The sequence below is a fragment of the Sceloporus occidentalis genome, unplaced genomic scaffold, assembly GCF_023333645.1.
Source record: "Sceloporus occidentalis isolate IW3139 unplaced genomic scaffold, rSceOcc1.0.p SCAF_8, whole genome shotgun sequence".
In the NCBI taxonomy this organism is placed as follows: domain Eukaryota; kingdom Metazoa; phylum Chordata; class Lepidosauria; order Squamata; family Phrynosomatidae; genus Sceloporus; species Sceloporus occidentalis.
In genome coordinates, this window is record NW_028316988.1 from 30,165,425 (window position 1) to 30,191,794 (window position 26,370).

General features: G+C 44.6%; 1 protein-coding gene across 6 annotated transcripts in view; it reads right to left on the reverse strand.

Annotated features, from left to right (window-relative positions):
• LOC149308495 (homer protein homolog 3-like) overlaps positions 1–26,370 on the reverse strand; it is a 62,786-nt gene that overhangs the window by 24,268 nt on the left and 12,148 nt on the right. Inside the window, exons 1-4 of one of the 6 annotated variants that reach the window (XM_089535844.1) lie at positions 23,313–23,486; positions 22,718–22,929; positions 2,071–2,186; positions 1,086–1,229 (exon numbers count right to left, since the gene is read on the reverse strand). In XM_089535844.1, the coding sequence (XP_089391970.1) occupies positions 1,086–1,099 (14 nt within the window). In that variant the 5' untranslated portion in view covers positions 1,100–1,229; positions 2,071–2,186; positions 22,718–22,929; positions 23,313–23,486. Of the gene's footprint in view, positions 1–1,085; positions 1,230–2,070; positions 2,187–22,717; positions 22,930–23,312; positions 23,487–26,370 lie in introns of those variants that run through there. The other 5 variants (XM_089535847.1, XM_089535845.1, XM_089535843.1 and 2 more) reach the window with 5 other exon arrangements.

Sequence of the window (26,370 nt, forward strand, 5' to 3'; positions counted from 1 at the left end):
AACTACCTTTGACTATTCCTTGCCTATGAAATTCATGAGTCAACAAGCAACCTGAAGGAACAAACACACACATACAATGAAATTTCCCTTTAACCCTCAATTTTCTAGTATTACAAATGGTTCACACAGAGCAGAGTTTTATCTGCTGTGCTCATATTTGCCTGCTCCTTTTCTTTGGATGCCGAAACACTGTTTCAAAAGGCTCAGCGTCAGTGTCTTGAGTTGCTGCAATGCCAGAAATCTGGGGACTGAAGGAAAATTTCATGCAGAATGCAGAGCGGCGATGCTCCCCTTGCAGTGTTTCTAATTTCTACTTATGGTTGCAAAAGCCGGACAGCGAAGAAAGCGGAAAGGAAAATAAAAATCAACTTGTCTGAAATGTAATGGAGGAAGAGAGTGGTACAGATACAACAGACTGCCAAAATGAGCAATAAAAGGATTAGAGCAAGTGAAGCCTGAATTCTCATAAGAAGTGAAAACGACTAAGTGTAGGCTGTCGTACTTTGATCATATTGTGAGATGATATAACTCAATGGAAAAAATGGTAAAGCTTTGTGAAGACGAAGGCACTTTGAAAAGAGGAAGACTGCCTTACAGGTGGATTGGTTCCTTCAAGGAAGCCATGGCTGCTGCCTTGAGTTTGCAACATCTGAGCAAAAACTGGGGTGCTTGGAGGTCTCCTATTCATAGGGTTGCCATAAGTCAAAGTTTTGCTTTACAACAAATAACAACAACATGCTCTCACTTTGCCCCCTTTCCATAGCTACACCCCAGTCTCCAAGGGAAACTTCCCTCCAAAGTGCATCAACATGTGAAGCGGTCCTTAGTGTGAATACCTGCACACTAAAAATGAAAAAGGGAAGAAACATGCAAGATTTTTCTCATTTTGCAAGACTAAAGCAAACGCTCCCCACCTCCCTTCTGTTGCAGAAATTTTTGAGATACAGTTGGGTCTTTTCACTTTTCCACCCTCCAGCTCCGGACATGCATCAAAAGAGCGATTGAGAAGCCTTGTATTTGTTTGCTCCAATTTTAACACACATGTAGCATAAGAGTATTTGGGGGGGATGAAAGGGAAGCATTACCTAATCGTTGACATTGATTAATATTGATCGCGGCAGGTGGTTAGGCAGTGGAAGAGGGGGGTTAAACCGCCATCAACTGTCAGGTTAGTATGCTGAAAGGAGCCAGAATACCGCTTTGGCTGGAGCTGGTGGGCGATTCATTTCCTAGCAATGAGAAGTGGGGTTAATTGACAGTCAAGACGCAGGAAAGAGAGAGAGACGGATAAAACACGCTATTGCTAATGGGCCCAAGCCAAAGATTTTCTGGATTGTTAATCTGTAATGATTTTTGGACTGCTAAGAGAAAGAAGGCGGCATCCATGCAGTCCCCAGAATGCTCAGCTGCTAGGTCTTGGTCACACTTGTTTGGATTTGCAAGGGAAGACTTGCTTTTGAAAATATAACTAAGGGAAATAAGGGACAGGGCTGCTGTCCCTTCAATGGTTGTGTAGAAGACAATAACCCCCTGATTTGGCAGGAACAGTCCTAGGAGCTTATCACATGAATTTTAAAACGGTCTCTAGCCTCCCAGGCTGCAGCTGGGACACGGGATGGAGGCAGGAATTATTGCATGCTAAATCACTGCCTAATCGCCGCCCGCCAACATCCTGAGTTCCAGCCGCACTCTGCCAACACTTTTTAGAAGCCGGAAAGCTTCCAACTTCCAAAAAGTGCTGGAGGAGCACGACTGGGACCCAGCTTGGGCCCAGGCTGATGGTGGGCATCGATTAGGCGGCGATTTAGCATGTGACAATCCCTGCTTCCATCCTGTGTCCCGGCTTCAGCCCGGGAGGCTTGAGACGGTTTTAAAGTTCACGCGATAAGCTCCCTAATTAATCCTCTGCCTTCCCACTTTTTCAGTTGTTTTTAAAAGGTCCTTTCCTCCCACTTTCCTCTTTTGTCCTCAGCCAACTTCTGTTGCTGAAAACGGAGTTCAAAATGCAAAAGCAGTTTGCGCTCAGTTAGACCCAGCAGCGGGGACAAGAGACAAGCGGAGCAATCTTGCCTTTCTCAGGAGGCTCAGGCAAAAGCAAACTTCTGCAGCCTCTCATAACCTTTGTCTTCTTGACCACACTTTGATGCTGCTTGGCCACACGTCTCCTGGTTTTCATCTGTGAAACGCTGGAGGGTATGGAAGAAGGAATTTCAGCAGGTTTCAGCTTGCAAAACAAACAAATGAAATTCTATCTTTTACACAACTATTAAAGGGGAAAGAACGCTGTCCCTGATTTTACATAGCAACTGAAATAATCAAGGGAGAGTGATCCAGCGGTGCGTGTCACACCTGAACGTTGGTGCAAAATGGGAAGACACTGGTCATGGATTAAGACAACAACACTGACATTATGTCAATGTTTCCTTTTCAATATGGCTTTCAAGAAGGGAAATGAAAATTGGGTGTCTCTGATAAACAAAATGTGGACAAGTTATTCTTTTGGACTACAGCTCCCAGAATCTCTCTCTCTTTGTTGAATAAACAACTTTAGGTGCTTGATCAAAATGCCACCTAAGTCACAGAAAACATACAAAAACACAATGTTAGAAAAATAGAAAGCCGAAGAAGCATTAATCACAGAAAGTAGAAAATAACACACGGGAAAGCTGAAGTTTTTGAGAGTCCACCATTTAATGCAAAGCTATCTGTATCACTTCTAAGTTGTTGTCGTCATGTATCTTTGAGTTGTTTCTAACTTACAGCAACCCTAAAAGGAAACTATCACAGGGTTTTCCTGGGAAAATGTGTTCTAAGGGGGTGCTACAAAGAGGAAAGGAGAAATTAAATTTATAGACCTCCCTCCCAACAAAAGAGTCTTTGCAGGTTCCAGCAAGAAATCAATGAAGCCTTACAGATTCTAGCAAACTGGTGTTCTACTAGTTGAGCTGGAGGTATACACTTAGCCCTTTCCTCTTACCCAGAGTTGAGTCCCCCCCAAATTGGAGAATTTGCACCCTTGTGTCTGAGGATCACCCATGAAAGCTGGTTACACAAGGCCAGACTCTGAGGTCCGACTACAGTAGGTCCTAGAAGTAGGTTGAGGTCCTAGCAGTAGGATGGGAAGGACAGCATCTGCCACAGGTTTTCATTGAATGATTCTAACATGTGAAGCACATTCAAGCCAATAACATCACTACTGGTAGAGGAGTAAAACAGATGAGTAGCACCAGGCAAAGCAAAAGGGACAGCTCCCACCATGCACTAACCTCAAAGACATTCTTGAGAAGGAGTAGACCACGCAAGCAAGGTGAGCTTTGAACCATAAAAGCAGTTTAAAAGGTGAACCTCGTCCCTTAGCACAGACATTTTCTTATATCATTACCAAGGAAGGGAGGGACGCACAGGTATGGCAAAGCGACCACACTCTAATTTTAATTCCAGGACTACATTTAAGGCATTCATTCAGTTAATCTGATATTGAGGAAGAGGCTATATTTGCACACTATGGATATTAAGGACCATCACACAATGAAGCAAAGAAGAACAGCTTAGGAGGTCATATGTTGTTGGGGTTTTCTTTTGGTGGTTTTGGACTTCCCAGATCCCTGGGGTGTTTTTCCTGGTAAGAGAAAGGTTCCTTCATATTCTGGAAGCCTCAAAGTGTTGCAATTCACCTTTTATGTTGGTTGCACGCTGCCTGAACACTGAATGCCAGTGTGGCATAGTTGTTTGAATGTTGGACTAGGACTCTGCGAAACCAGGGTCTGAATCGCCACTCAGCCCAGGAAACCTATTGGGTGGACTGAGGCAAGTCACACACTCTCAGCCTCAGAAGAAGGCTATGGCAGTTGCCCACTGAACATATCTGGCTAAGGATATCCTAGGATACGGTTGCCATAAATCAAAAATGACTTCAAGGCACAGAATGCGAACAGACTCTACCCTGCACAGTTTAACACACCCACACACAATACCTGTCTTTTCAAAACCAGAAATTGACTTCTGTTTTGTGAAGTTGAAGACTTTCATGGCCGGCATCCATAGTTTTTTGTGGGTTTTGTGCATTCTCTGAAGATGCCAGCCACAGATGCTGGCGAAACATCAGGAATAAACACTTCTAGAACATAGCCACACTGCCTGAAAAACCCACAAAAAACTATCACTTCTGTTCGCTTCTCCTTAGTTTATCATGGGGGTGGGGGTGGCATTTTGTAGCCCCTGAAAGTAGAAAGCTGTCCATGTGGCCATGTTCCAGAAAAGTTTCTTCCTGGCGTTTCACCAGCATCTGTAGCTGGCATCTTCATCTTCTCTGAAGATGCCAGCCACAGATGCTGGCGAAACGTCAGGAAGAAACTTTTCTGGAACATGGCCACATAGCCCGAAAAACCCACAAAAAACTATGGATGCCAGCCATGAAAGCCTTTGACTTTACATAGAAGACTGTCCCTTAGGCTCATCTATTCTTGCAATAAGGAAAGAGATAGGAAAGAAAATACATATTTAACCCCTAGATGGAACACGAAGTCCTTGTTACTGTTTGGCATTCCACCTCACCCCCATCCAAGCCAATACTGCAAAGGGCCAGCTTCACAACACACACTCTCAAAGCATCTGGATCTCTCAAAGCAGCTGTTGTTGGAGAACTGTTGCACTCCCTTGTCTTGTGCACTCAGCTTGGGACATCCTTGTACGCTGTGGTTTACAAGCTGATGGTCTGCAGTTGCCCAGGGGGAACAGGAGAACTTCACGCTCTGCTTGAGACAGCTTAAGAGTCACTTATAAATTGCAAGCCACCAGCTGAGGCTCACAGAGGAGAAAAAGGAGCGTGTGTCTATGCACTGTGCTTTTTTGGAGTGGTGCTGGTGGGAGATAGCAGTGTTTAAATCCTGTCGCCCCTCCCTTGTGAAGTGAACAAAACTGGGTCTAGTGCATACCTTCCAAGTGTCCTGATCTCGATGGGGGAATGCTCTGCCATCCCACTTTCTCAGCTTCTTTTAAAATGTCCCAGTTTCTCTAGTTTCCTCCCACTTTGGCCCTTTGTTCCTACTTCAATTTCTGCAAACTAGTTCAAAGCTCGATAGTAGTTTGCATCAATTAACTCAGCAGATAGAAAGGAGAGAAAAGGGCCAGAGTCTTGTCCTTTCCTGTAGGCTTTGGCAAAAGCAAACTATTTTCATCTGTCCTACATTATCTTGTGCGTTCTTTTGCCATCTTGACCATACTCCAAGGTTGCTTGGCCACATGTGGTTCTCCAAGGATCCCACCACATTTCCTCAGCCGTGAGCCAACAAAAACAGGACATTAAGAACGAGAAGAAAATCGTCTCATTTGAAATGTAGTGCTGGAGGCAAGTTCTGCAGATACCATGGACTGCTAAAATGGCAAATGAATGAGCCCTAGAGCAAACCAAGCCTGAGTTCCCCATAGAAGCCAGGATGCCTAAACTGAGACTGTTCTGCTTTGGACATATCAGGGGGTCATTCCCAGGACTCATCTAATGAGTCCTGATGCTTGGCAATGGTAGAAGACAGTAGAAAAAGACTAAATCTAGGACCATGGCTGCCTTGAACCTGCAAGACCTGAACTGTTAATAGGGTGACTTGGATGTCTCTCATTGATAAGGTCGCCATAGGTGGACAGCAGTTAACAAGAAGGAGAGATCTGCGGAAGCAGAAAGGAAAGGATGCAGAAAAAAGGAGGCAATGGGCTGGTAAAGAAAAACCTGAAGGCAGAATGAGGTTTAAAGAAAAGAGACAGCATGACTCATTGGAAAAAATGGTCTTGCTTGGTAACATGGAAGGCAAAATTGGATCGACTCAGTCAAGGATGCCTGGGTTGGCAAGACCTGAGCAGGGCATGGATGACAGGGGATCTTAGGTCTCTCATTCACAGGCTTAGCATCAGTCAAGCTCAACTTGACAGCAAATAAGAACAGCACCAACAACATCAGACAGAGGCTGGCTAACAATGGCAACACAGTGTTGAAAGTTTCAGGAGTGGAGAGCAGTACAGCTGGATTAATCTGTTGCAATTTACAATATTTTAAAAAATTGTGCTGATTATTTATATACTGCCAAGTGGCTATAGTTTTCCAGTCAGCTTATAGTACAAGTGTAAATGAAATAATATTCTTCTTTTTAAAAAACCCAACAGCAAACACAAAAGAAGAAAGGAAAAACTCCATGCAGGAAGAACAGAAAAGCTCTACAAAGGACTGAAAGGTACAGTCAGTCCTCCTTATCTGTGGATTTTTTTTTTTTTTAAATCCACGGATTCAAGCATCCACAGTTTGAAAATAGTTTTAAAATGGTTAAATTCCCAACAGCAAATATTGGTTTGCTGGGGAAACTGGGGAAATGGGGGGAAAGCAAATGAGAAACATAACCAGGTAGGAGAAGCGGGGTGGAAAGAGGGAAGACGGAAGGAAGGAAGGAAGGAAGGAAGGAAGGAAGGAAAGAAGGAAGGAAGGGGCCAGCCAGCCAATTAAAGCAGGATCTTACAGTGAGGTCTTGCAACTGAATGGCAACATTTGGCCCTCGTCCATCCCTGCTCCAATGCTCTTGGCTTTCATTTCACCACAGTAACTTCTAAGCTCTTTTTTAAAAATAGCCTGTGAAGGCTCTTGGGTCATCTCTCCCTCCCTCCCCGTTTGAGTGTCTAGCTTTCAGTGTCATACTGCGTTCAAGTACACACACACACAAACACACACACCAGTAGATGCTGACAATGACTGGCTTTGCTGGGGCTTTTTGAGTGCAACGGTGTGCATGCAACACAGAGAGAAGAATGTGGCAATCCACGTGGAAGAGAAACGGGTGTTTGTACTGAGGAAGACATCACAGGGCTTACTCCAGGGGCAAAAGTTCTCCTTCATCCTCATTTACGCTCATTCTTCCAGCACGTACATTTTAAAATAAGAAGCACAAAAAAATGAGGAACAAAGGAGTGAATGTGAAAAGAGACCTCTGCCGTTGACATCCTTGCTTAACCTCCTGGTCTTCATTTCCATCCTCAATAAATCCTCAGTGTGTAACCGAGTCTTCTAAAAGAGAAATGTAGGGCATGTGGCCTTACACGCCGAGTCTTCTGCCATTCATACATTTGCCATTCTGTCCCTCACTCGCTACCTTTGCCTCCTCTGCTCCTGTCCTTATGGCCCTACAACCACTACAGCAGGAGTGTAGTGCCCACAGGGTACTTTCATACCTTCTGACATTTCATGGATAGAAACAGGGATATGTTCAGCCAAGCAGCTTCCAAGTGTGGTCAAGATGGCAAAAGTCATTTATGTGGAAGAAGAGGGAAACCAGGATGCTGCAGGAGTTTCCTCTTGCCTCAGCCTCCTGGAAAGAAGAAGACACCAGCCTTTCCTCTCCTCTGACTTAACTGTCTGAAAATCTACTTTGGAACTTGGAACTAAAGGCCCAAACAGACAGGCCAAAATAAAGCGGCTTCAGGTCATTTTGGTATGCTATTTAAATTATGCGTGCATCCCAAGAGGCCTGAAGCCATGCCAAAGCCATGCTCCAGTGACCCAAAGCTGCTTTATTTTGGTCTGTATGTTCAGACCCTCTGTTTCCAGTAACTGCAGTACACTGAGGACAAAGGGGTACAATGTGAGGAGAGAGAAAATGGGATCTTTTAAAAGCAACTGGGAAAGTGGGAGGACAGAAGATACATCGTGCTTGACATCAGCAGTCTGCTCCTTATCAATGCATGGGGAGAGTTGGACTTGCCATAGGTCACCCAGAAGGTTTCCATGGCTGAGCAGGGATTTGAACCCTGGTCTCCCTGAGTCCTAGAGATCCAGCATAGTGTAACGGTTTGAGTGTTGGACTATACAGCTGGCCCTCCACATTTGCGGCTTTGACTTTGCAGATATGATTATTTGTGGTTTTGATTAGTATGTTCTCTCTAGGAATCTCTAAGTCCTCCAACGCAATTCTGCCAGAAGTTGACCATTGAGTTGTGCTGGAGAACCAAGAAGAGAACACTTCTCTAGGCATTTGTTGGTCCTCCAGCATGATTCTATGGTCAACTTCTGGCAGATGTTGGCCACAGACCACTGGAGGACCTGGAGATTCCTAGGTAGGTGTTCTCTCGGGTAAAATAAATAGTGGTTTTTTATTTGCGTTTTTTTCACATTAACGGGAGTCCTTCACTCCTAACCCAAGAGTGAGAGAGGGACCAGTGTAACTCTGGAGACCAGGGTTCAATTCCCAGCTCAGCCACGAAACCCACTGGGTGACCTGTGCAAGTCACATGTTCTCAGACTCAGGGGAGGGCAATAGCAAACCTCCTCTGAACAAAGCTTGCCAAAAGACCCCATTGCAAGGTCACTTTAGGGTTGCCATAAGTTGGAGACAACAGGAAGGCACACAACAACAACAACAAGTCCCAGAGTCCTAGCGCAACATTCAAAAATCGCTACACCAACTGGTTCTCCACATTTGTCTAAACCCCTTTTAAAACCATCTTAAACAAGTGGCTATTGTGATCTCTAGTGGCAAGGAGTGCCACTAACCAGATGTACCTTCTGCAAAGTACTGTCCCTTTCTCTCTCAGCTTTAAAAAACACAACCCTAGAAAATCCCTCTCAAGGTTGCAGAATGACTGGCTCTGTCCCCCCATCTCAATTCAGTAGGAGCAGATCTGCTCTTCACTGCCAGAGCTAAGGAAAGATGGCTAGGGAATTCTGCTCTTTTCTTTCCAATCTCACTCTCCGTTCCCCTCCTGCCCACCAACCCAAATGTCAACCTGTAGCATCTCTGCCTGCAGATATTAAAATAGCACATGCCCCTTTCCAAATCTACCTCTCCTTACTATGTCTAAAGGGGGCGTGAAGGTGAAAAGGAGATTCTGATTGGTCCCTATTAACCATCACACGTATATGTGTGTGTGTGTATGGGGGGAGAAAGCTAAGAAGAGGGTATACATGCCATGGCACATTAAAACACCCCATGCGCTTGGTCCCCCTCTCCAATTGGCCCCTTTCTATCTTCTTTACTGTTCTGCATTCTCCTCCTGCAGATCCCCATCTATGATTTCCCAACCCTTGGCAGTCTTTATCATTATTTCCCACCACCCCCCTGCATAAAATATCTTGCTTCTCTCTGTCATGTAGGTGGCGGGGCTGAGTGCATTTGGCACAATGAATTGCTGCTGGTGTCCTCTACTCTCACCTCTTCTTCCCTCTTTGCTGAGCAAAGCACAGAGCTATGCTCTTCCCTGCCCCGGGGAAGAGGGGCTGAGACAGCTGCTATCGGCTGCTCCGGAGGCATCTAGCATTGCGACCTGCTCAAAATTCCAAAGGGGAAGATGGAATTTGCTATCTATAGAGGCAGCCCTGGCATTCAGATGAACCTATCTCCTGTTCCTGATGCTGGCCGGCAGAAGGGACTCCCGTAGGATGTAGAATTAGCCCATATTTTCAAAAACCCACTTTGTTATAAAGCATAAGAATAAGCCATTTCAACAGGTTGGAGAAAAGGGGGAGAAGGAAAGCAGTCTGCTTTTACACACCCATCTATCCATCTACCTACCCTTTAGAGAGTTGCCTCTTCCACAGCTGTCACCCAGCAGCTGTTCCACCAGAACCTCACCCTATCAAAGTCTGGTTCCTGAATTCCCTACATTTCAGACCGGTGCATGAATTTCCTAGAAAGCCAGCATGGTGTAGTGTTTTTTTGTGTTGGGACTATGACTCTGGAGACCAGGGTTCGATTCCCAGCTCGGCCATGAAACCCACTACATGACCTTGGGCAAATCACACTCTCTCAGCCTCAGAGGAAGGCAATGGCACACTTCCTCTAATCCGGCGGTTTTCAACCTGGGGATCACAACCTCTTTGGGGGTCGAACGACCCTTTCACAGGGATCGCCTAAGACCATTGGAAAACCACATATTATAAAGTAGCAACGAAAATCATTTCATGGTTGGGGGTCACCACAGTGTGAGGAACTGTGTTAAAGGGCTGCGGCATTAGGCAGGTTGAGAACCACTGCTTTAAACAAATCTTGCCAAGAAAACCCCATGACTGGTTCGCCTTAGGGCCACCATAAGTCAGAAACAACTTGAAATTCACAACCTGAATTTCCCTACGTTTCCTCTGCTACCTCCTTTTCCTTTTAGTCTTGTTTAGATCGCAAGCCCGAGGGCAGGGACTCTCTTGTCTTCGTCCAGCTTTGTTCGTTCCCTTTTGTAGAGTGACATCAGTCAAGCAATTGAATGGTTAAAGCACCCTCCTGGATCTACCTACCTCTGGTGCTTCCAGCTGCACTGCGTTCCAGCTGTTTTTGGACTGCAACTCCCATCAGCTCAAGCAAGCATCACCAATGGTGAAGTCTCATGGGAGCTGCTGTCCAACAACAGCCGGAGGGCCACACTTGGCCATCCTCAATTTACTTGAATTTCCTTTTTCCAGCAGTGTCAAGAAGAAATTTCATAAACAGCCTTCCCGCATGAATTCCTTGTATTTTACTGAGCTATTTGTTAATATAATATTTATATATTGGAGCCGGTGTGGTGATTTGCAGGTTGAACTAGGAGTCTGGAAGGCCAGGGTTCAAATCCTTGCTCAGCCATGGAAGCGCACTGGGCAAATCCCACTCTCTCAACCTCAGAAGTAGGCCAAAGTAAACTTTCCCAAAGAGTTTCCATAAGCTGAAAATGATCTGAAGGCATACAACAACAAAAACTAGTAGTATATTGCCTCCCAGTCCAGAAAGATTCCAGACTCAATGCATAAATAAAAGCAATTAAAACAGCATAAAGATTAAAGGGAAAAAAGCACTACAAGCATCTTTTAAAAGTTGTTAAAACAGTCAAAGAACCCTCCCAAGAACAAACCATTAGGACAGTTCCAAACATAAAAGGTCATAAAGAACAGCGCTGTTCTTCATATGATACTGGGATATGCAACACGGCCTCCGCTGAGGATCTCAAATTTTTGAGGCTTATATGAGAGGAGACAGTCTTTCAGAAATCCCAGACCCAACCGTTTCGGGGTTTGTAGATCAAAACCAGCACCTTGAATTGAGCTCAGAAGTAAACTGGAAGCTGGTTGAGTTCTTGCAAGACCTGTGCTATGTGGTGTCTAAAATGCACAGCTAACACCAATTGGGCTGCTGAATTTTGCATTAGCTTATGCTTCCGAACACTCTTCAAGGGCAGCCCCACATAAAGCACATTGCAGTAATTGGGAAGTAGTGAAATCACACTCTCTCAGCCTCAGGAGAAGGCAATGGCAAACCTCCTCTGAACAAATCTTGCCAAGAAAACCCCATGATATGTTCACCTTAGGTGACCATAAGTCACAAACAATTTGAAGGCACCCAACACATGAACATGACTACCAGTACCCAGCAAGTTGAATGAACCACTGTGGCCAGATCTGTCTTCCCCAGGAAAGGGTGCAGCTGGCATACCAGCCAAAGCTGGGCAAAGGTGTTCCTGGCCACCACAGCAACCTGGCCTTCTAGGAGCAGAGCTAGAGCATCCTCAAGCTAAAAGCCTGATTTTTCAGAGATTACAGCACCATCCAGACCAGGCTGCAATACCAAACCTCAGGTTGGTTCTCTTAATGACCAACTGCATTTCTTTCTTATCTGGACTCAGCTTCATTTTATTCTTCTGCATCCAGTCTTTCGTGGTACCCAGATAACAAATCAAGACTTCTACAGCCTCCTTGGCACCAGTTCTATAAGAGCGAGGGTTAAACTACCTCTGTAAATGCAGGATAAATTTAAGCCTTAAGGGTTGACAGCAATCACCAGGCCCTCCCTGCCTCTCAATGGCTATTCTCCTTTATAGTGCCATCTTAATCCAATAGCTATTTTTGTGAGACTTTCATATATTAACAATTGCAATGAACCTTGTTTGGGGCTTTGCGTTTGGAGGGAAGCCATGGTAAAGGACAGTGCATCTTAATTCATCAGCTGTGGCAGACTGGCAGTCATTTCTCCCAGTTGTGCCAGGGACTGGCACTACATTTGTACTCATTGGCCACAAATGTTTCCTTTATTCCTGGAAACTTGCTAGGGACTAGCAGCCAATGGCTTGTGCTCCCCGACTGGTTCATGAGCCATCACTTTGAGTATCACTAATAGAGGGTCCCCAGAGTTTGCAAGGACTTTCTGATTGTTGTCAGAAACTTGATGTCACTGCCATCAAGTAAGTCATCTTTAACTTTTGTTGAGCCTATGAATGAAAGACCTCCAAAACACTCTGTTATTAACAGGCCTTAAAAACTGAGGTCCATAGCTCCTTCAAATGAATCAGCCCACCTGTAATATAGTGTTCCTCTTTGCTGACTGCCTCTCGCTCTGCAAAGTAAGTGAGTACCAGTGGCAAGGCTGACTTTTCTAATGTTGGCTCATGATAAGTCCAAAGCACAATATGTTCAAAGTACGATAACCTTGGTTCAGTAATGTTGGCAATTAGGAAGAGTTTAGGCTTGATTTGCTCTAAGACTCATTTATTTATTCTTTTAAAAATCCAGCACCATGTTTCAAATGGGTTCATTTTTTTCTGTGATCTTTTGTGCCTGTCCAGGTTTTACACCTATATACAGAAATCAGAAGCACTAGCAGCAGTCCTCAACCTGTGGGCCTTGACCCCTTTGGGGGTCGAATAACCCTTTCACAGGGGCCACCTAAGACCATCAGAAAACACATATTTCCAATGGTCGTAGGAACCGAGACACCGCTAAAATAAAGTAATTTTATGGTTGGGGGTCACCACAACATGAGGAACTGTATTAAAGGGTTGCAGCATTAGGAAGGTTGAGAACTACTGGACTATAGCATGGACAGTCCTGAGTTTAGTATTAAATGATATACCTTTATACCCACAAATCTTACATTGTGTTCACAGACTCATGGAAGAGACCTCAAGGGTCATCGTTCAACCCACTGCCATGCAGGAACATAGTGCCAAAGCACCCCCAACAGATGGTCATTTAGCCTCTGTTTAAAAACCTCCAAAGCATGAGACTCCATCATACTCTGAGAGAACGTTTTTCACTGTCAAACAGCTCTTAGGAAATTATTCCTAATGTTGAGGTGGAATCTCTTTTCCTGTAATTTTAATTCACTGCTCCAGGTCCTATTCTCTGGAGCAGCAGAAAACAAGCTTGATCCATCCTCAAGAAGACACCTCTTCAAATACTTAAGCAGGGCTATCATATCACCTCTTAACCTTCTCTTCTCTGGGCTAAACATAACTAGCTCCCTAAGTCTCTCCTCATAAGGCATGGTTTCCAGACCCTTCACCATTTTGGTCGCTCTTCTCTGGACACGTGTAGTTTGTCTTCAAGTCATTTCTGACTTATAGTGACCCTATCATGGGGGTTTGCCATGGCCTTTCAGGGAGGTTGACAGCATGTGCCTTGCCCAAGCTCACCCAATGGGTTTTGGGGCTGAGCTGGAAACCAAACCCTGGTCTCCAGAGTCATAGTCCAATACTCAAACCATTATGGCACGCTGGCTCTCTCAAGGATCTTAGTGTAACAGGTAAGTGATCGCTTTCTACACGTTTCTCAACCACACACCTAGGCCCACAGGCCCACAGGGTGCTAGTCTGTCCCTGATGTTATTTAACATCTATATGAAGCCACTGGATGAGATCATTCGGAGTTATGGAGCTGGGTGTTATCAGTATGCTGATGACACCCAAATCTATTTCTCCATGTCTCGTTCGTCGGCCTTGAATTCTGATGGCATCTCCTCTCTCAATGAATGTCTTCGGGCAGTAATGGGCTGGATGAGGAAAAACAGATTGAGGCTGAATCCAGACAAAACAGCAGTGCTCATGGTAGCGGCCCCGAAACCAAGAATTGGGTTGCAACCTCCAGTCCTGGACGAGGTCACACTCTCCGTCAAGGACTGCGTTCGCAGTCTGGGGGTGCTCCTTGACTCGTCGCTCCCGATGTTGAACCAGGTAAATGCAACAGTCAGGAGCGCCTGTTATCAGCTTCGGCTGATACGTCAGCTGCGCCCTTTTCTGGAAGTAAGGGACCTTGAGACTGTTGTGCACGCGCTGGTAACCTCAGGTCTAGACTTCTGTAATGCGCTCTACATGGGGCTACCCTCGTGCTTGGTCTGGAAACTGCAACTAGTACAGAATATGGCAGCCAGAGTAATTTCTGGAACATCCAGGAGGGACCATATTACCCCGGTTCTAAAGTTCCTCCACTGGCTGCCCATTAGCTTCCGGACCCAGTACAAGGTGTTGGTTATCACCTTTAAAGCCCTAAATGGCTTGGGTCCAAGCTATCTCCGGGACCGCCTTCTCCCCTACAATCCTCCCCGCGCACTCCGCTCCTCTGGGAGAGGCCTACTTCAGCCACAAAAATCTAGGCTCTCTACTACCTCCCAGAGGGCATTTTCCATCGTCTCCCCCAGACTGTGGAACGACCTGCCAGATGAGATCCGTCTACTTACATCTTTAAAAGGGCTGTTAAGACAGATCTCTTCCGGCAGGCCTTCCCAGAATAGAGAACCTGGCCTTAGAAAAACATCTGGGAAAGATACTGCTGCTCCCACTGGTTGCTTGTTGGTATGATGTTGTTGACCTTCTGGTCAGTTTTTAACTTGTATGTTTGTTTGTTTGTTGTTGTTGTTTGTTCTGTTTTTTAAATATTGCATTGAATTTAATACTTTTTTAAGGAGGGGAGGGTACCAGGGATTTTATATGTTTTGTATTTTTAACTTTGTTAGCCGCCCTGATTGTTCTCAGAGGAGCGGGATACAAATAAATATTATTATTATTATTATTATTATTATTATTATTAGGCATTAAAGAAAGCATGTCATATGGGACAACAAAATAATCAATTGTAGAAGACCCTCGGTTTGACACAAAAGTGCATTCACCCTCGATGTCCCCTTGAACAGCTCCATTTAAAATAACTAGATTCGGTTTATGTACCAATTGGGTGAGATAAAGGCCAGCCCGGCCCGGTTGCATCCTTTGTCTTTGGATTGTCTGGATGGCAAATCTAGGCCTGCTTCCAAATCAGGTTGTATAAGATGGAAATAAGAATAAAGGCCTGTCTCATTTGGGCTAGTTCTTGCATTACAGTCCCCTGCCAACACCAGAGAGGCTTTAGGATATAGAGTTATTCATTTTACAATATAATTTTCCAAGCTAGTCCATGTATCCCTCAAGGTTGCTTTATGCCGTATAGGGGGTATATAAAGATTTATAATGGATCTTAGCTAGTTCCTTCATAGATGACCATCTAACCTTCTTGTGATTTCTTGACTACAGTTTCAATTTTAATTTATGATAAAGCCAAGGTATATAAATTCTTGAACTTTTTGATTACTCAGAAGAATGGAAAAAGGGGGGTAGTTTATTTATTTTATTTATTTATTTAGGTATTTATATCCCGCCCTTCAGCCCTAATGGCTATCAATTTTCCCAGCAATAATTAATGTTCATGAGTTCTCTTTGCTGAAAGGCAAAGTGCTTAGTATCACAGAATCACTTAGATGTGGAGGGATCCCAAAGGGTCATCTAGTTCAACCCTGTGCCATGCAGGGAGATGCAACTAGAGCACTCCTGGCAGGTACCCATCCAACCCAATGCTTCTTGGTGCTGAAGTCCAAAACAGCTGGAGGATCAAAGGTTGAGAAACTCTATTTAAAGAGTTTTTTGTGGGTTTTTTGTGCTATGTGGCCATGTTCTAGAAGAGTTTATTCCTGACGTTTCGCCAGCATCTGTGGCTGGCATCTTCAGAGAATGCTGGCATAGAAGATGTCTCTTCTATGGATGCCGGCCATGAAAGCCTTCGACTTCACATCTATTTAAAGACTTCCAAAGGAGGAGAGTCTCTGTGAGGAAATCCATTCCACTGTCAAACAGCTTTTACAGTTTTTTAAAAAAGTTATTCCTAACATTTAGATGGGAATCTCTTTTCTTGTTATTTTAATTCCTTGCTTTGGAGAAGATTTGATCTCGTACAGTCAATTAAGGGGCATTACATGGACAAAAGACTTGCTCCTGGTGATGAAAACAGCTGTAACTGGGTCTCCTGATATGAACCAACACAAGCTGCTTGGATTTTTGGAGGAGGGGGAGACACATGGCCCTGGGGTTTCCATGATGAGTGTCCCTAGTCCTAAATTTAAGGCTACTCCACTGCGGTGATTAGAGAGGCGAATGCTTGGAGTGTGGAGAATGCTTTGGTATGTGGACGATGGAGCATGGAATGAGTGTTGAAGGGGGACTGTTGGGGAGAGGGGTGGGGGGATTAGCTGGGTGGGAAATGGGCTTAGAAGATTAGCCGTTCTAAATCGCATTCATCCCAGACTTCACTTTTGCTGTGAACATGTTTCCATTATTCCTCAAATAAGCCTGCTGCCATCAGTTGTTAAGCCTAGCCACATGGAAGGAGTCTGGACATCCAAACCTATGCCTGCACAGTGCTGTTGGTATTGTATAACTGACTGGGTTTTGTTTTTTGGGATGGAAGGGGAAGATTATTTTTTTATGCCAAAGGTCTTCAAACCATTTACCTTCTTCTTCTGTTGATTTATCCTTGTTGGCAAGAGGTTTGTGGCTACAGAGGACTCTGGGATGAACATTCTGTGTAGGCACATGCTGTGGCCATAGGAGTGGGCACACTGACCCATACCATATGATCCATGGAGTCTCACTGATGACTCCTGAAGACCTCAGGTCCCTATATATATGCATATATATATATATATATATATATATATATATATATATATAATCTAGGGTGATTTTCTTGCCCCTAAAATGCACTGTGCACCCACCAAATCTTATGTATGATCCACTGACTCCTTGGGTCAGATTCTAGTTCCGATTAACAACAGGATTCTAGGCCCTGGTTTGTCCCCCACAGGAATCAAACTGCTTAGCTGGAGAAGCTTTTGACTTTACCACTTGCTATTCTAACATAACAATTGTTGTTTTAATGTGTTTTATATGTGTTGTTAGCTGCCTTGGGTCCCTCTTTGGGGCCTGCTTTGGTCTCAGCTTACTTCCATTGCTGCAAACTGAGTTCTAAGTGCACAAGTAATATGTCCTTAGCTCCATTTCTATCCTGCCTTTACTTCAAGAAGCACAAGGGAGCGCATATAGTTCTTCTCATTTCCATTTTACCCTTATAACAACAATCCTGCAGGAAGAGAGTGACAAAGTGAGTGAGTTTCATGGCTCAGATACAGTTTCCCCAAGTTCCCTTAGGCTTTGCTAGCAACCATCCTTTGCCACCTCTTGTGTCGAGAATGGCAGATCAAGATGGCCAATTTTGAATTGAAAAGATGTTTTAGATGTTTTACTAGGGACCCTCCAGACACTGCTGAACACAACTCCCAGCATCATTCATCACTGGCCATGCTGGTCAGCACTGTTGGGAGTTGCAGTCCAACAACACCTAAAGCCCCACATTTTGCTCACCTATTCCCTCTAGCAAGTGTTTCAGCCTAGATCCTAATGTTACTGTTTTATGGAGAAAAGGAAGAAGGATGTGATTGGACCTAAGATACATCTATATCTAGTCCAACCTCCCACTTCCCCTCCTGGGCACAAAGAAGTGGGGCCAGAGGCAGCGGCGAGGCCTAGACCATCTTTGTACCACCCCACCCCTGAAACTACATATGGGGGTAGTTTATCTCTGAACAAGGAGGTTCAGAGACAAATGAGTACTCAGACTGTTGGGGGCAATTAGCTTACACATTGTAAACCACTTACAGAGTGCTTAAGTGCACTGATAAGTGGTATAGAAATGTATTTATTATTGCTATTGCTATAAGGAGGTTCCATTCTATCTCATTACGGAAAGGGCAAAGTGCAGCTCTCCAGCTCAACTGCAATTGTAGAATGATGGGAGTTTAACTCCATGCCCACCAACTGTCCTGATTTGGCAAGGGCAGCCTCGAGTAATCCCACATTTTCACCTGCCTTTAAAATGCCCCAGTTTCTCTCTCTTTCTCCATTTGTCTTCCACTTACTGAGTTCAAAGTGCAAAAGCCCTGGCGGCACAATGGTTAGAAGCCTATGCTACAGCCACTCAAGGTTGTGAGTTCAATCCCAGCCAGGGGCTCAGGGTCGACTCAGCCTGGCATCCTTACATAAATTGCTAAAATGAGCACCCAGTTTATTGGGGGCAATTCGCTTACACGCTGCAAACTGCTTAGGGAGTGCTTAAGTGCACTGTTAAGCGATATACAAATGTACTTGCTATTGCTAAAAGTCATATCGCTTCGATTAGCCTGGTGGCTTGCAGGGAGGAGAGGAGAGGAAGGGATGAAACCTTGCACTTTCCAGTGGGCTCAGGCAAAAGCAAACTGCCGCAGCCTCATCTAGCTTATCCATTTCTCCTCATTAAGAGGCCTTGCCATTTTGAACACCCTCAGATGCTGCTTGGTCGTGGGTGCCCCAGTTTTCATCTGTGAAACACTGGAGGGTTTGTGCATCTTAAAAATACACAACGCCTATTCTCTGTAGTGGCAGAATAAACCCCTATTGTCCATTTTGAAAAAAAATCAAGATGAACCTTGCATGTGCATGTATGTGTGTATGTGTGTGAGAGGAGAGAGAGATATTGAAAGAGAGATCTTGCAGCACCTTTGAGACTAACTGAAAGAAAGAAGTTGGCAGCATTTGCTTTCGTAAACTAAAGTCTACTTCCTCAGATGCATATGTGTGTGAGAGAGAGAGAAGGGAAAGGGGGAATATGCCTGGTCATTTTCAGCCAGAACCAGAGTCTACTACAAGGAAGGGGTCACTTACTGGACATTTGCCCTCTCCATTTTTTGGCCAAGCTCTCAGCCCCTTCTCTCCTCCCCCCTTTGTTGTCCCATGCGACTTGTCTCTCTGGACATATTCAGGAGGGCCATGCTGCCAATTTCAGCTGAGGTCATGGGGCGGGGAGACTGGGCCTCTGGTTATCTCTGAGTCCCGGCGGCCTGTGAATCCTCCAAGGAGGAAGGGTTGGGTGGTTTCAAGTCTCACTTCCCACTTTTGAAAACTCTCAAAACATCTGCCTCCTCTTTCTGTGGCTGCTTTCTTAGCTGGAGGCAAGGTGTAGGAGGTTGGGAAGCATGCCGGAGAATAGCCGCTGGCCCACTGCCATGCTGACTCAGCTGGCATGCATGTTCCAAGGTGAGGCTGGGCTCGCATCTGTCTCCTTCCCTACCACAGATGGGGCCAGAAAGGGCTTTAAAAGCAGGATATTCCCTCCAGGAGCCAGCATGTTACAACGGTTTGGGCACTGGACTACAATTTTGGAGACCAGGTTCCAACCCCTGCTCAGCCACGGAAACCCAGCTATGGGCAAGTTACACTCTCTCAGCCTCAGAGGAAGCCAAAGTCAAACTCCCTCTCAACAAATCTTGCCAGTAAAACTCCATTTGCCTTAGGGTGATCATAAGTCAGAAACAACTGGAAGGCACACAGCAACAACAACAACAACAACAACAACAAACATTCCCTCCATCTCGCTGCCAGGGGTGGGCAAACCTGGGGCTGAATCTGGCCCTCCTGGGAGCTAAATCTGGCCCACTGGTATTTTCCAGAGTGCCCCTTCCTTACAACATCATTATTTCCCAGCTTCTGCTTGGGGCATGCCATTCATTTTAACACCATGAAAGGCTTATCCCTGCCCTTCACCCATGGAATTCACTGCCACCGGATGCAGCAATGGGCAGAGACTTGTGCAGTTTTATTTAAAGGAGACAGGTCTGAACAAAGCTGTCTAAAGGTAAGAATGTTGACTTGGGAGATGCATGTAGTAGTATCCTACTCAGCCATGACACTCACTAGGTCAGCTCATCTCAGTCAACCTCTCTCTCTCTCTCTCTCTCTCTCTTTCTCTGCTCTTTCTCAGCCTAACCTACCTGACAGGGCTGTTGTGAGGATAAAGGCAGAGAGGAAGAGAGTAAAGGATGGCCCCTTCATCTCCAGTGAGGAAAAGAGGACATAAATGGAAATGGGAAGCAGGTAACAAAGAATACATCTCATGGATAAGTGTTCCAATAATTAATGGGGATTCAACCAGTTCTAAAACTAGTCTATTTCAATCCAATAATCCTGAGATCAAGTATTAGGAAGAAGAAAGAAAACGTATATTCACTTTCGCGCCACATGCCTACATCATGTCATCTATCACCTCCAAAATTAATTTAAATCAAAACAATATATGATAATAATAATATACATGCCAATATCGGAACATTTGGCCAGCCACACACATACAACATGCACTTTTTAAATACAGTACACCAAAGTTTGTCCCAGAGAGGAGTTGTCCTCTGGTCTAATGAACAGGTCTAATGGTTTTAAACTCCAGGAAGGTAGATGGTTTCACTCGAACATGAGAAATAAAAGCAGTTATGGAATGGAATGGAACCAATGATTTGGAAAGATGGTGGGGTCTTTTCCACTGAAGATCTTCAAAAGATGTTTGGATAGCAATCTGCTGGAATTGCTATCCAACCAACTAGCATGGGTTGGACTCTATGGCCTCTGGAGCCCCTGCCAACTCTAGGATCTAGGACTCCATGAACATAACCTACACAAACATGTTGTCATATTATGAGAGAGATATACAGCTGGAGAAAGAGGTAAAGAGACACACATCCAACTCAACACTATACACCCCAATCAAGTCCTTCTGGTATCATGAGACTTTGGTAACTTTAGATCTTAGAGTCAAATATGCACACAACACTGTTCCAATCCCAGTATTATCAGACACCAGCAACCGGAGATGCTGGACACTAATGGGCACAACATGGCACTCCCTGCTCAGATTCTTCGAATGTCATGAGAAGTCAGTAATAGGGGATCTTAGAGCCAAATCCTTTCCGTCTGTAAAGCCAAAGTGGGATCCTCAAATGTCCCCACAGAATGTCAAGAAGGGATTCAAAAGGGGCATCCTAGAGTTGGCAGGTGCTCCTCAAGCCATGGAGTTTAACAGGGACTCCAAGTGGAGCATCTCCAACAGGCAGATGTCCAACCTCTTTTGTGAAGACCTCCAGAGAAGGAGACCTCTCTAGGCAATTGGTTCTACTGCTGAACCGCACTTACTGACAAGACGTTCCTTCCAATGTTCAATCAAAAGCTACCTCCTTTACTATTTGTTTGCTTTCCAAAGGATGTAGTGCCGGGTAGTTCTCTTGTGTTATGTCTTGTGGAATGTTTATTGTGTGATGTCTGTGATTGTTACTGTTATTGTATATTGTGTATTGTGAATATATATATATATATATATATATATATAAAACGTACCTCCTGTAGCTTAAAAGCATTGGACCCAATCTTGCCCTCTGGGGCAGCAGAGGACAAATTTGATCCCTCCTCTCTGGGATATTTTGAGATAGGTCAAAGACGTATCACCCAGCTGAACATGCCCAACTCCCACAACCTTTCCTTCTATGTTCTCCATGCTTCTTATCACCCTTGTTGACCATCTCTAAACTGGCTTCAACTTGTCATTATTGAAGGTGGCTACACCAAAGGGGCTTGAGAGGGACTCACTTTGAGAGGTTCGTATGGTGTGTATATATTGGGGAGAGAGAAAGGTTAGAAGTGAAAGAAAACCCCATGAAACGGTCTCCGTAAGTCAGAAACACAAGGTACGCAACAACAATAAATGCCGGTCCTGCAACCACAACGCTGTGAGTTCAATCATGGAGGGTTCCAAGGCTGACCTTCCAAACCTTCCATACATTCATAGGTCAGTAAAATGAATACCCACCTTTTTGGGTGCAATTGGCTTACACAGTGCAAACCACTTAGGAGCAACGGCTCTCAACCTGCGGGTCACGGCTCCTTTGGGGATCGAACAACCCTTTTTACTGGGGTTGCCTAAGATCATCAGAAAACCCATATTTCCGATGGTCTTAGGAACCGAGACACCACAATTGTACGGTTGGGGGGTCACCACAACATGAGGAACTGTATTAAGGGGTCGCGGCATTAGGAAGGTTGAGAACCACTGGCTTAGGGAGTGTTAGATCATTGATAGAAATGTACTTGCTATTGCTATGGCAAGGTTGGGCGAAAGAAGCCTGCCCTCATTGCTCTCAAAGCGGCACCCTTTCCTCAATAAACGGTGTGCCCAAGCATGGCTCATGGTGCCGCTGACCAGGTCTAAGTGTCTTGCAGGGTGCCCCCTATGCTGCAACTGCCGCGTGCTACAGTTTGGCAGGGAAAAGTTAAAGGGGTGACCATTGGTGTTGACTTGGCCACATGGTTTGTTGGTTTGTTTCTTTTTAAACACCGGCTTTGGAGACAGAGAATAGTTTGTGGGGTGGAAGCCAGGATGGCGTGAGCAAAGAAGAAGGTCACCCCTGCAAATGAGCAAATCTGGAGAGAATCGGAATCCCACCCTTTTCCACATATATAGGAAGCACATATCAGCCACACCCCACTGGTAATGCATCGCTCTTTTCTGTTGATCTCCCTACTTTTGTCACATTAAAACCTTTCCATCTCGCATTTCTGGAAAAAAACAATCTCTCCCTGGGACTGTGAAACTTTAGGACACACTTGCATTTTTAACCCATCCTTTCATCCCTCGCTTCATAGCCGAGTCCGCTGACAAGCGGTCTAGAAATGTCCATGCTTTTCCTGTGGCTCACGCTTTTGGGAATAAAATTTAAAAACCAGACATGACATCTCTCGCCGTGACCAAAGAAATCAAGAAATAGGTTATGGGTCTGTCTCAACGATTTCTCACCCCATCCTTTCTAGGCTGTGTCTCTTGCCTTGATCCTCCTTCCACGTTGCCAGCTTTTCTTTCTTTCTTTCTTTCTTTCTTTCTTTCTTTCTTTCCTTCTTTCTTTTTTCCGGATCCAGATACTCCTCAAATTTAATCTGGAATTTCACTTTGGAGATCCATTTGCTTGTCTATGCTGGGGATAGGATCTGGGGAAAGGGAGTAGATGTGCACTTTAAAGAAAGAAAGAGAGATATGGGGGTTTAATATACGCACACATACAAACCCACAGATAGATGGATGCATGCCCTACACATATCCAAGAATGGAGACTGGAAGGTGGGAAGGTTGCCAAATAGAAGAGCTACCACTCTCCTCTCTTCTAACTCAACATAGCCTTAAGGGAACCCCAAAGATAAAGAACTTTCTACCCCTAAAGAGAGACACCCCCCCTCCATCATCATCATCAACATCCTCATCCTCAGGAGACTTGACAGCTCCTCTTTGTATTCAAACATTTCTCCTTGCTTTCTTTCCACTGTTGCAAGCAATTTCCTTTTGCAGCTGCATTCCCCCCCCCTCCAAAATGAAATTGCAACAAAGCTGAACTGCTTACCCACTTGATCTCCATTGTGAAGGTCCTTTTCCTTCTCCTTCCCAAGGACTATTGTTCTCTTGTTTCTTGTATATATGTATTTTTTACAAAATTCTTTCTTTCTCTGCCAACTCTGCTTCATCTGACCACATTTCTTCTCCTGAGTTTCCTCCTCCTCCTCCTCCTCCTCCCCTCCTCTTCCTTCTCCAAATGGGGCTCTGTGGCGCCACCTGGTGGGTGGCACTGGGCACCACATCTGGGAAAACACACACACACACACACACACACACACACACACACACACACACAGTTGCACACTCCTGCAGCCAAAGAAGTGGGTTTGGAACCAAAGAGTTGGAAGAGACTCCAAGGGGCCATCCCCTCTTCTGCCATGCAGGAACTCTCAGTCAAAGCATCCCCATTGACAGATGGCCATCCAGCCTCTGTTTAAAGACCTTCAAGGAAGGAGACTCCACCATAATCTCCAAGGAAGAAGTGCGTTCCACTATTGAACAGCCCTTACTGTCAAGAAGTTCCTCCTAATGTTGAGTGGAATCTCTTTTCCTGGAGCTTGCATCCATTGTTCCGGGTCCTAGTCTCCGGAGCAGCAGAATATAGTGGCACTATTACTTCCCTTGATCTAGACACTATATTTTTATTTATGCAGCCTAAAATCGCATTGGCCTTGTTAGCTGCCGCATCGCACTGTTGATTCATGTTCAACTTGTGGTCTACTAGGATTCCTAGATTATATCACCAAAAGCTCATTGGGGGAGGGGGGAGACAATCTTAAAGGTGCTGCCACATTTTTCTTTTTCTTTTTTCCATTTCTTTTTACTCCCTTCATTCTTCCTTTTTAATACACACACCAGAGCCCTTCTGTCGGGAAGCTGCGGCTGTTCTCCACAAGCACTTTTGAGTCAGAAGCCCCTGGGAAAGCAGAACCATAGGATATTAGAGGAGGAAGGGACCTCAGAGGTCAGCTAGTCCAACCCCACTGCCATGCCATTGCCAAACTGCTCTTACAGTCAAGAAGTCCCTTCTAATGTCCAGTCAACTAAAGCACTCCCAAAAAGTGTGGAGTGTGGCGGAGTCTCCTTCTTTGGAGGTTTTTAAACAGAGACTGGATGGCCATCTATCCCAGGGAAGGCTTGGATGGTGTCCTTCTGCATGGCCAAAGGAGGTTGGATTGGATGACCTTTGAGGTCTTGTCCAACTCAATAGGGTCATTCACACATCACTCTTTTTTAGCACAATGATGTGAATTATTCACACATTCCAGGTTTGTTATTGGAACCACACTGAGGCACATCTTTGCAAGATCGGTTGCTGACAGGCGCAGGATGGAATTGACAATGTGAAAGCATTCAGAACACATTCAATGCATGAAGCATTTTATCACAGTCTATTCACTTCAGTTATTCATACTACTGATGATGCACATCATTTAAAAAAACTTGTGGGGAAACCCGATATCGATTATCCCAGACTGAGTGTTTTTTTGGGTAGCCCTTTCAAAAAAAATTTAATTGGGTGCATTCGGGATTCATGTGAACAACAGAGATTCAACCCAAATTCAACCTGCATTATTTTCATAGGAATTTATCACACTGGGGCTAATTTTGGCATTTAAGAGAGATTAAAGTGCATTTAAAACATCCTGCAGAAAAAGCAAAAATGGTGAGTAATTGCGTGAATGATTATCACACGCAATTCCACAAATAAAATGATATCGGAAATGCATTGTCGTTGAAATCCCAAAAGTAAAAAGATGTGTGTTAATGCTTCTTTGTGGCCACTTTAATGGTGGGTTTTGTGCGACGTCGTGTGAAATTGTTTCACATAATTACTCAATCTTTCCAAGCTGTTCATGGGATAAACTCTCGGTCTCCTTTGTGTGATAAACTCCATAGTTGATTCTATGATTCTTAGCACACAGCCAAAACGCACCTGAAAGACATCCATCCAACCTCTGTTTCAAGAACTCAGTGCCTCGCCACAAACGCAGATGCCACCTCTATTCGCACATCTACTCTATATTACAGAGGCCAGTCACATCTCCCACAACATCAGAGGTGCTCTTCCTCCAATGTGACCTATGCCATCCCATGCCAGCAATACCCCTTTGCACAAACAGGACAATCTCTGGATACAAATCCAGCAGTTGAATTATTTGAAACCTGTTATAGGTTATTATTTTTTTTAACACCCTCTTCCTCTCTACAACAAAATTATTTTCAGCAACTTCCACCTCCAAAAAGCATGATGGGTTCACTTTAGGGACACTATAAGTCAGAAACAATTCTCTGTGGTGATGCCCCGATTGTGACATGCCCTTCTGACCCACCAGGTCTGAGTGGCACCAACACTGTTCTTCCAGCACCAAACCAAAACGTTGGTTTTTATTTAAACCTTTGGAGACTAATTCACTTCACAGTGTTTACATGGTATTAAAGTAATATAGCTTTTCAAGCTGTAAGCCACCTTGAATCCCATTTTTGAGAGAAAGGCAGGATAGAAATGAATAAAAGAAATAAAATAGTTTTAATTGTGGCTTTATTTAAAATGTTTTTTTTTAAAAAAAAACCTTGTATCAATTATTTATGTTTTTAATCTGGAAGCATTTTAAATCATACACTGCCCTGAGATCCCATGGCAAAGGGCGAGAAATATTTAAACGAAATATTTCAAACGAAGTTTGAAAGAGCAACATTTTCATGCTGGGTATTTAAATTTAATCTCCAGCTGCCCTAACCTTTTAGACCCTCATCTCAGGAGTCTTATGCCATCTGGAGGATGCCAAATTGGGAAAAGTGGGGAATAGTTTCACACTTGGCTTGATCCAACATAGCGCTGCTCATGAACAGATTGTGCGCGAGGTACATCTCAGAGAGAAGAGTACACCCCGTTTTTAACTTGTTTATAGAAAGCCTTCCCTCCAGTGTCCTTGCTTTTTCCTCCCCAAAGCATCTGTTCCTCTTTTTGCAGGGTCGGGGTGAGCAGTAGTTTGGCTATTGCTAAGTTGGCTGCAGCTCTAGCATCATGGGCCCAGCCTCCTATCCAAGCCAGAGTCTCAAGG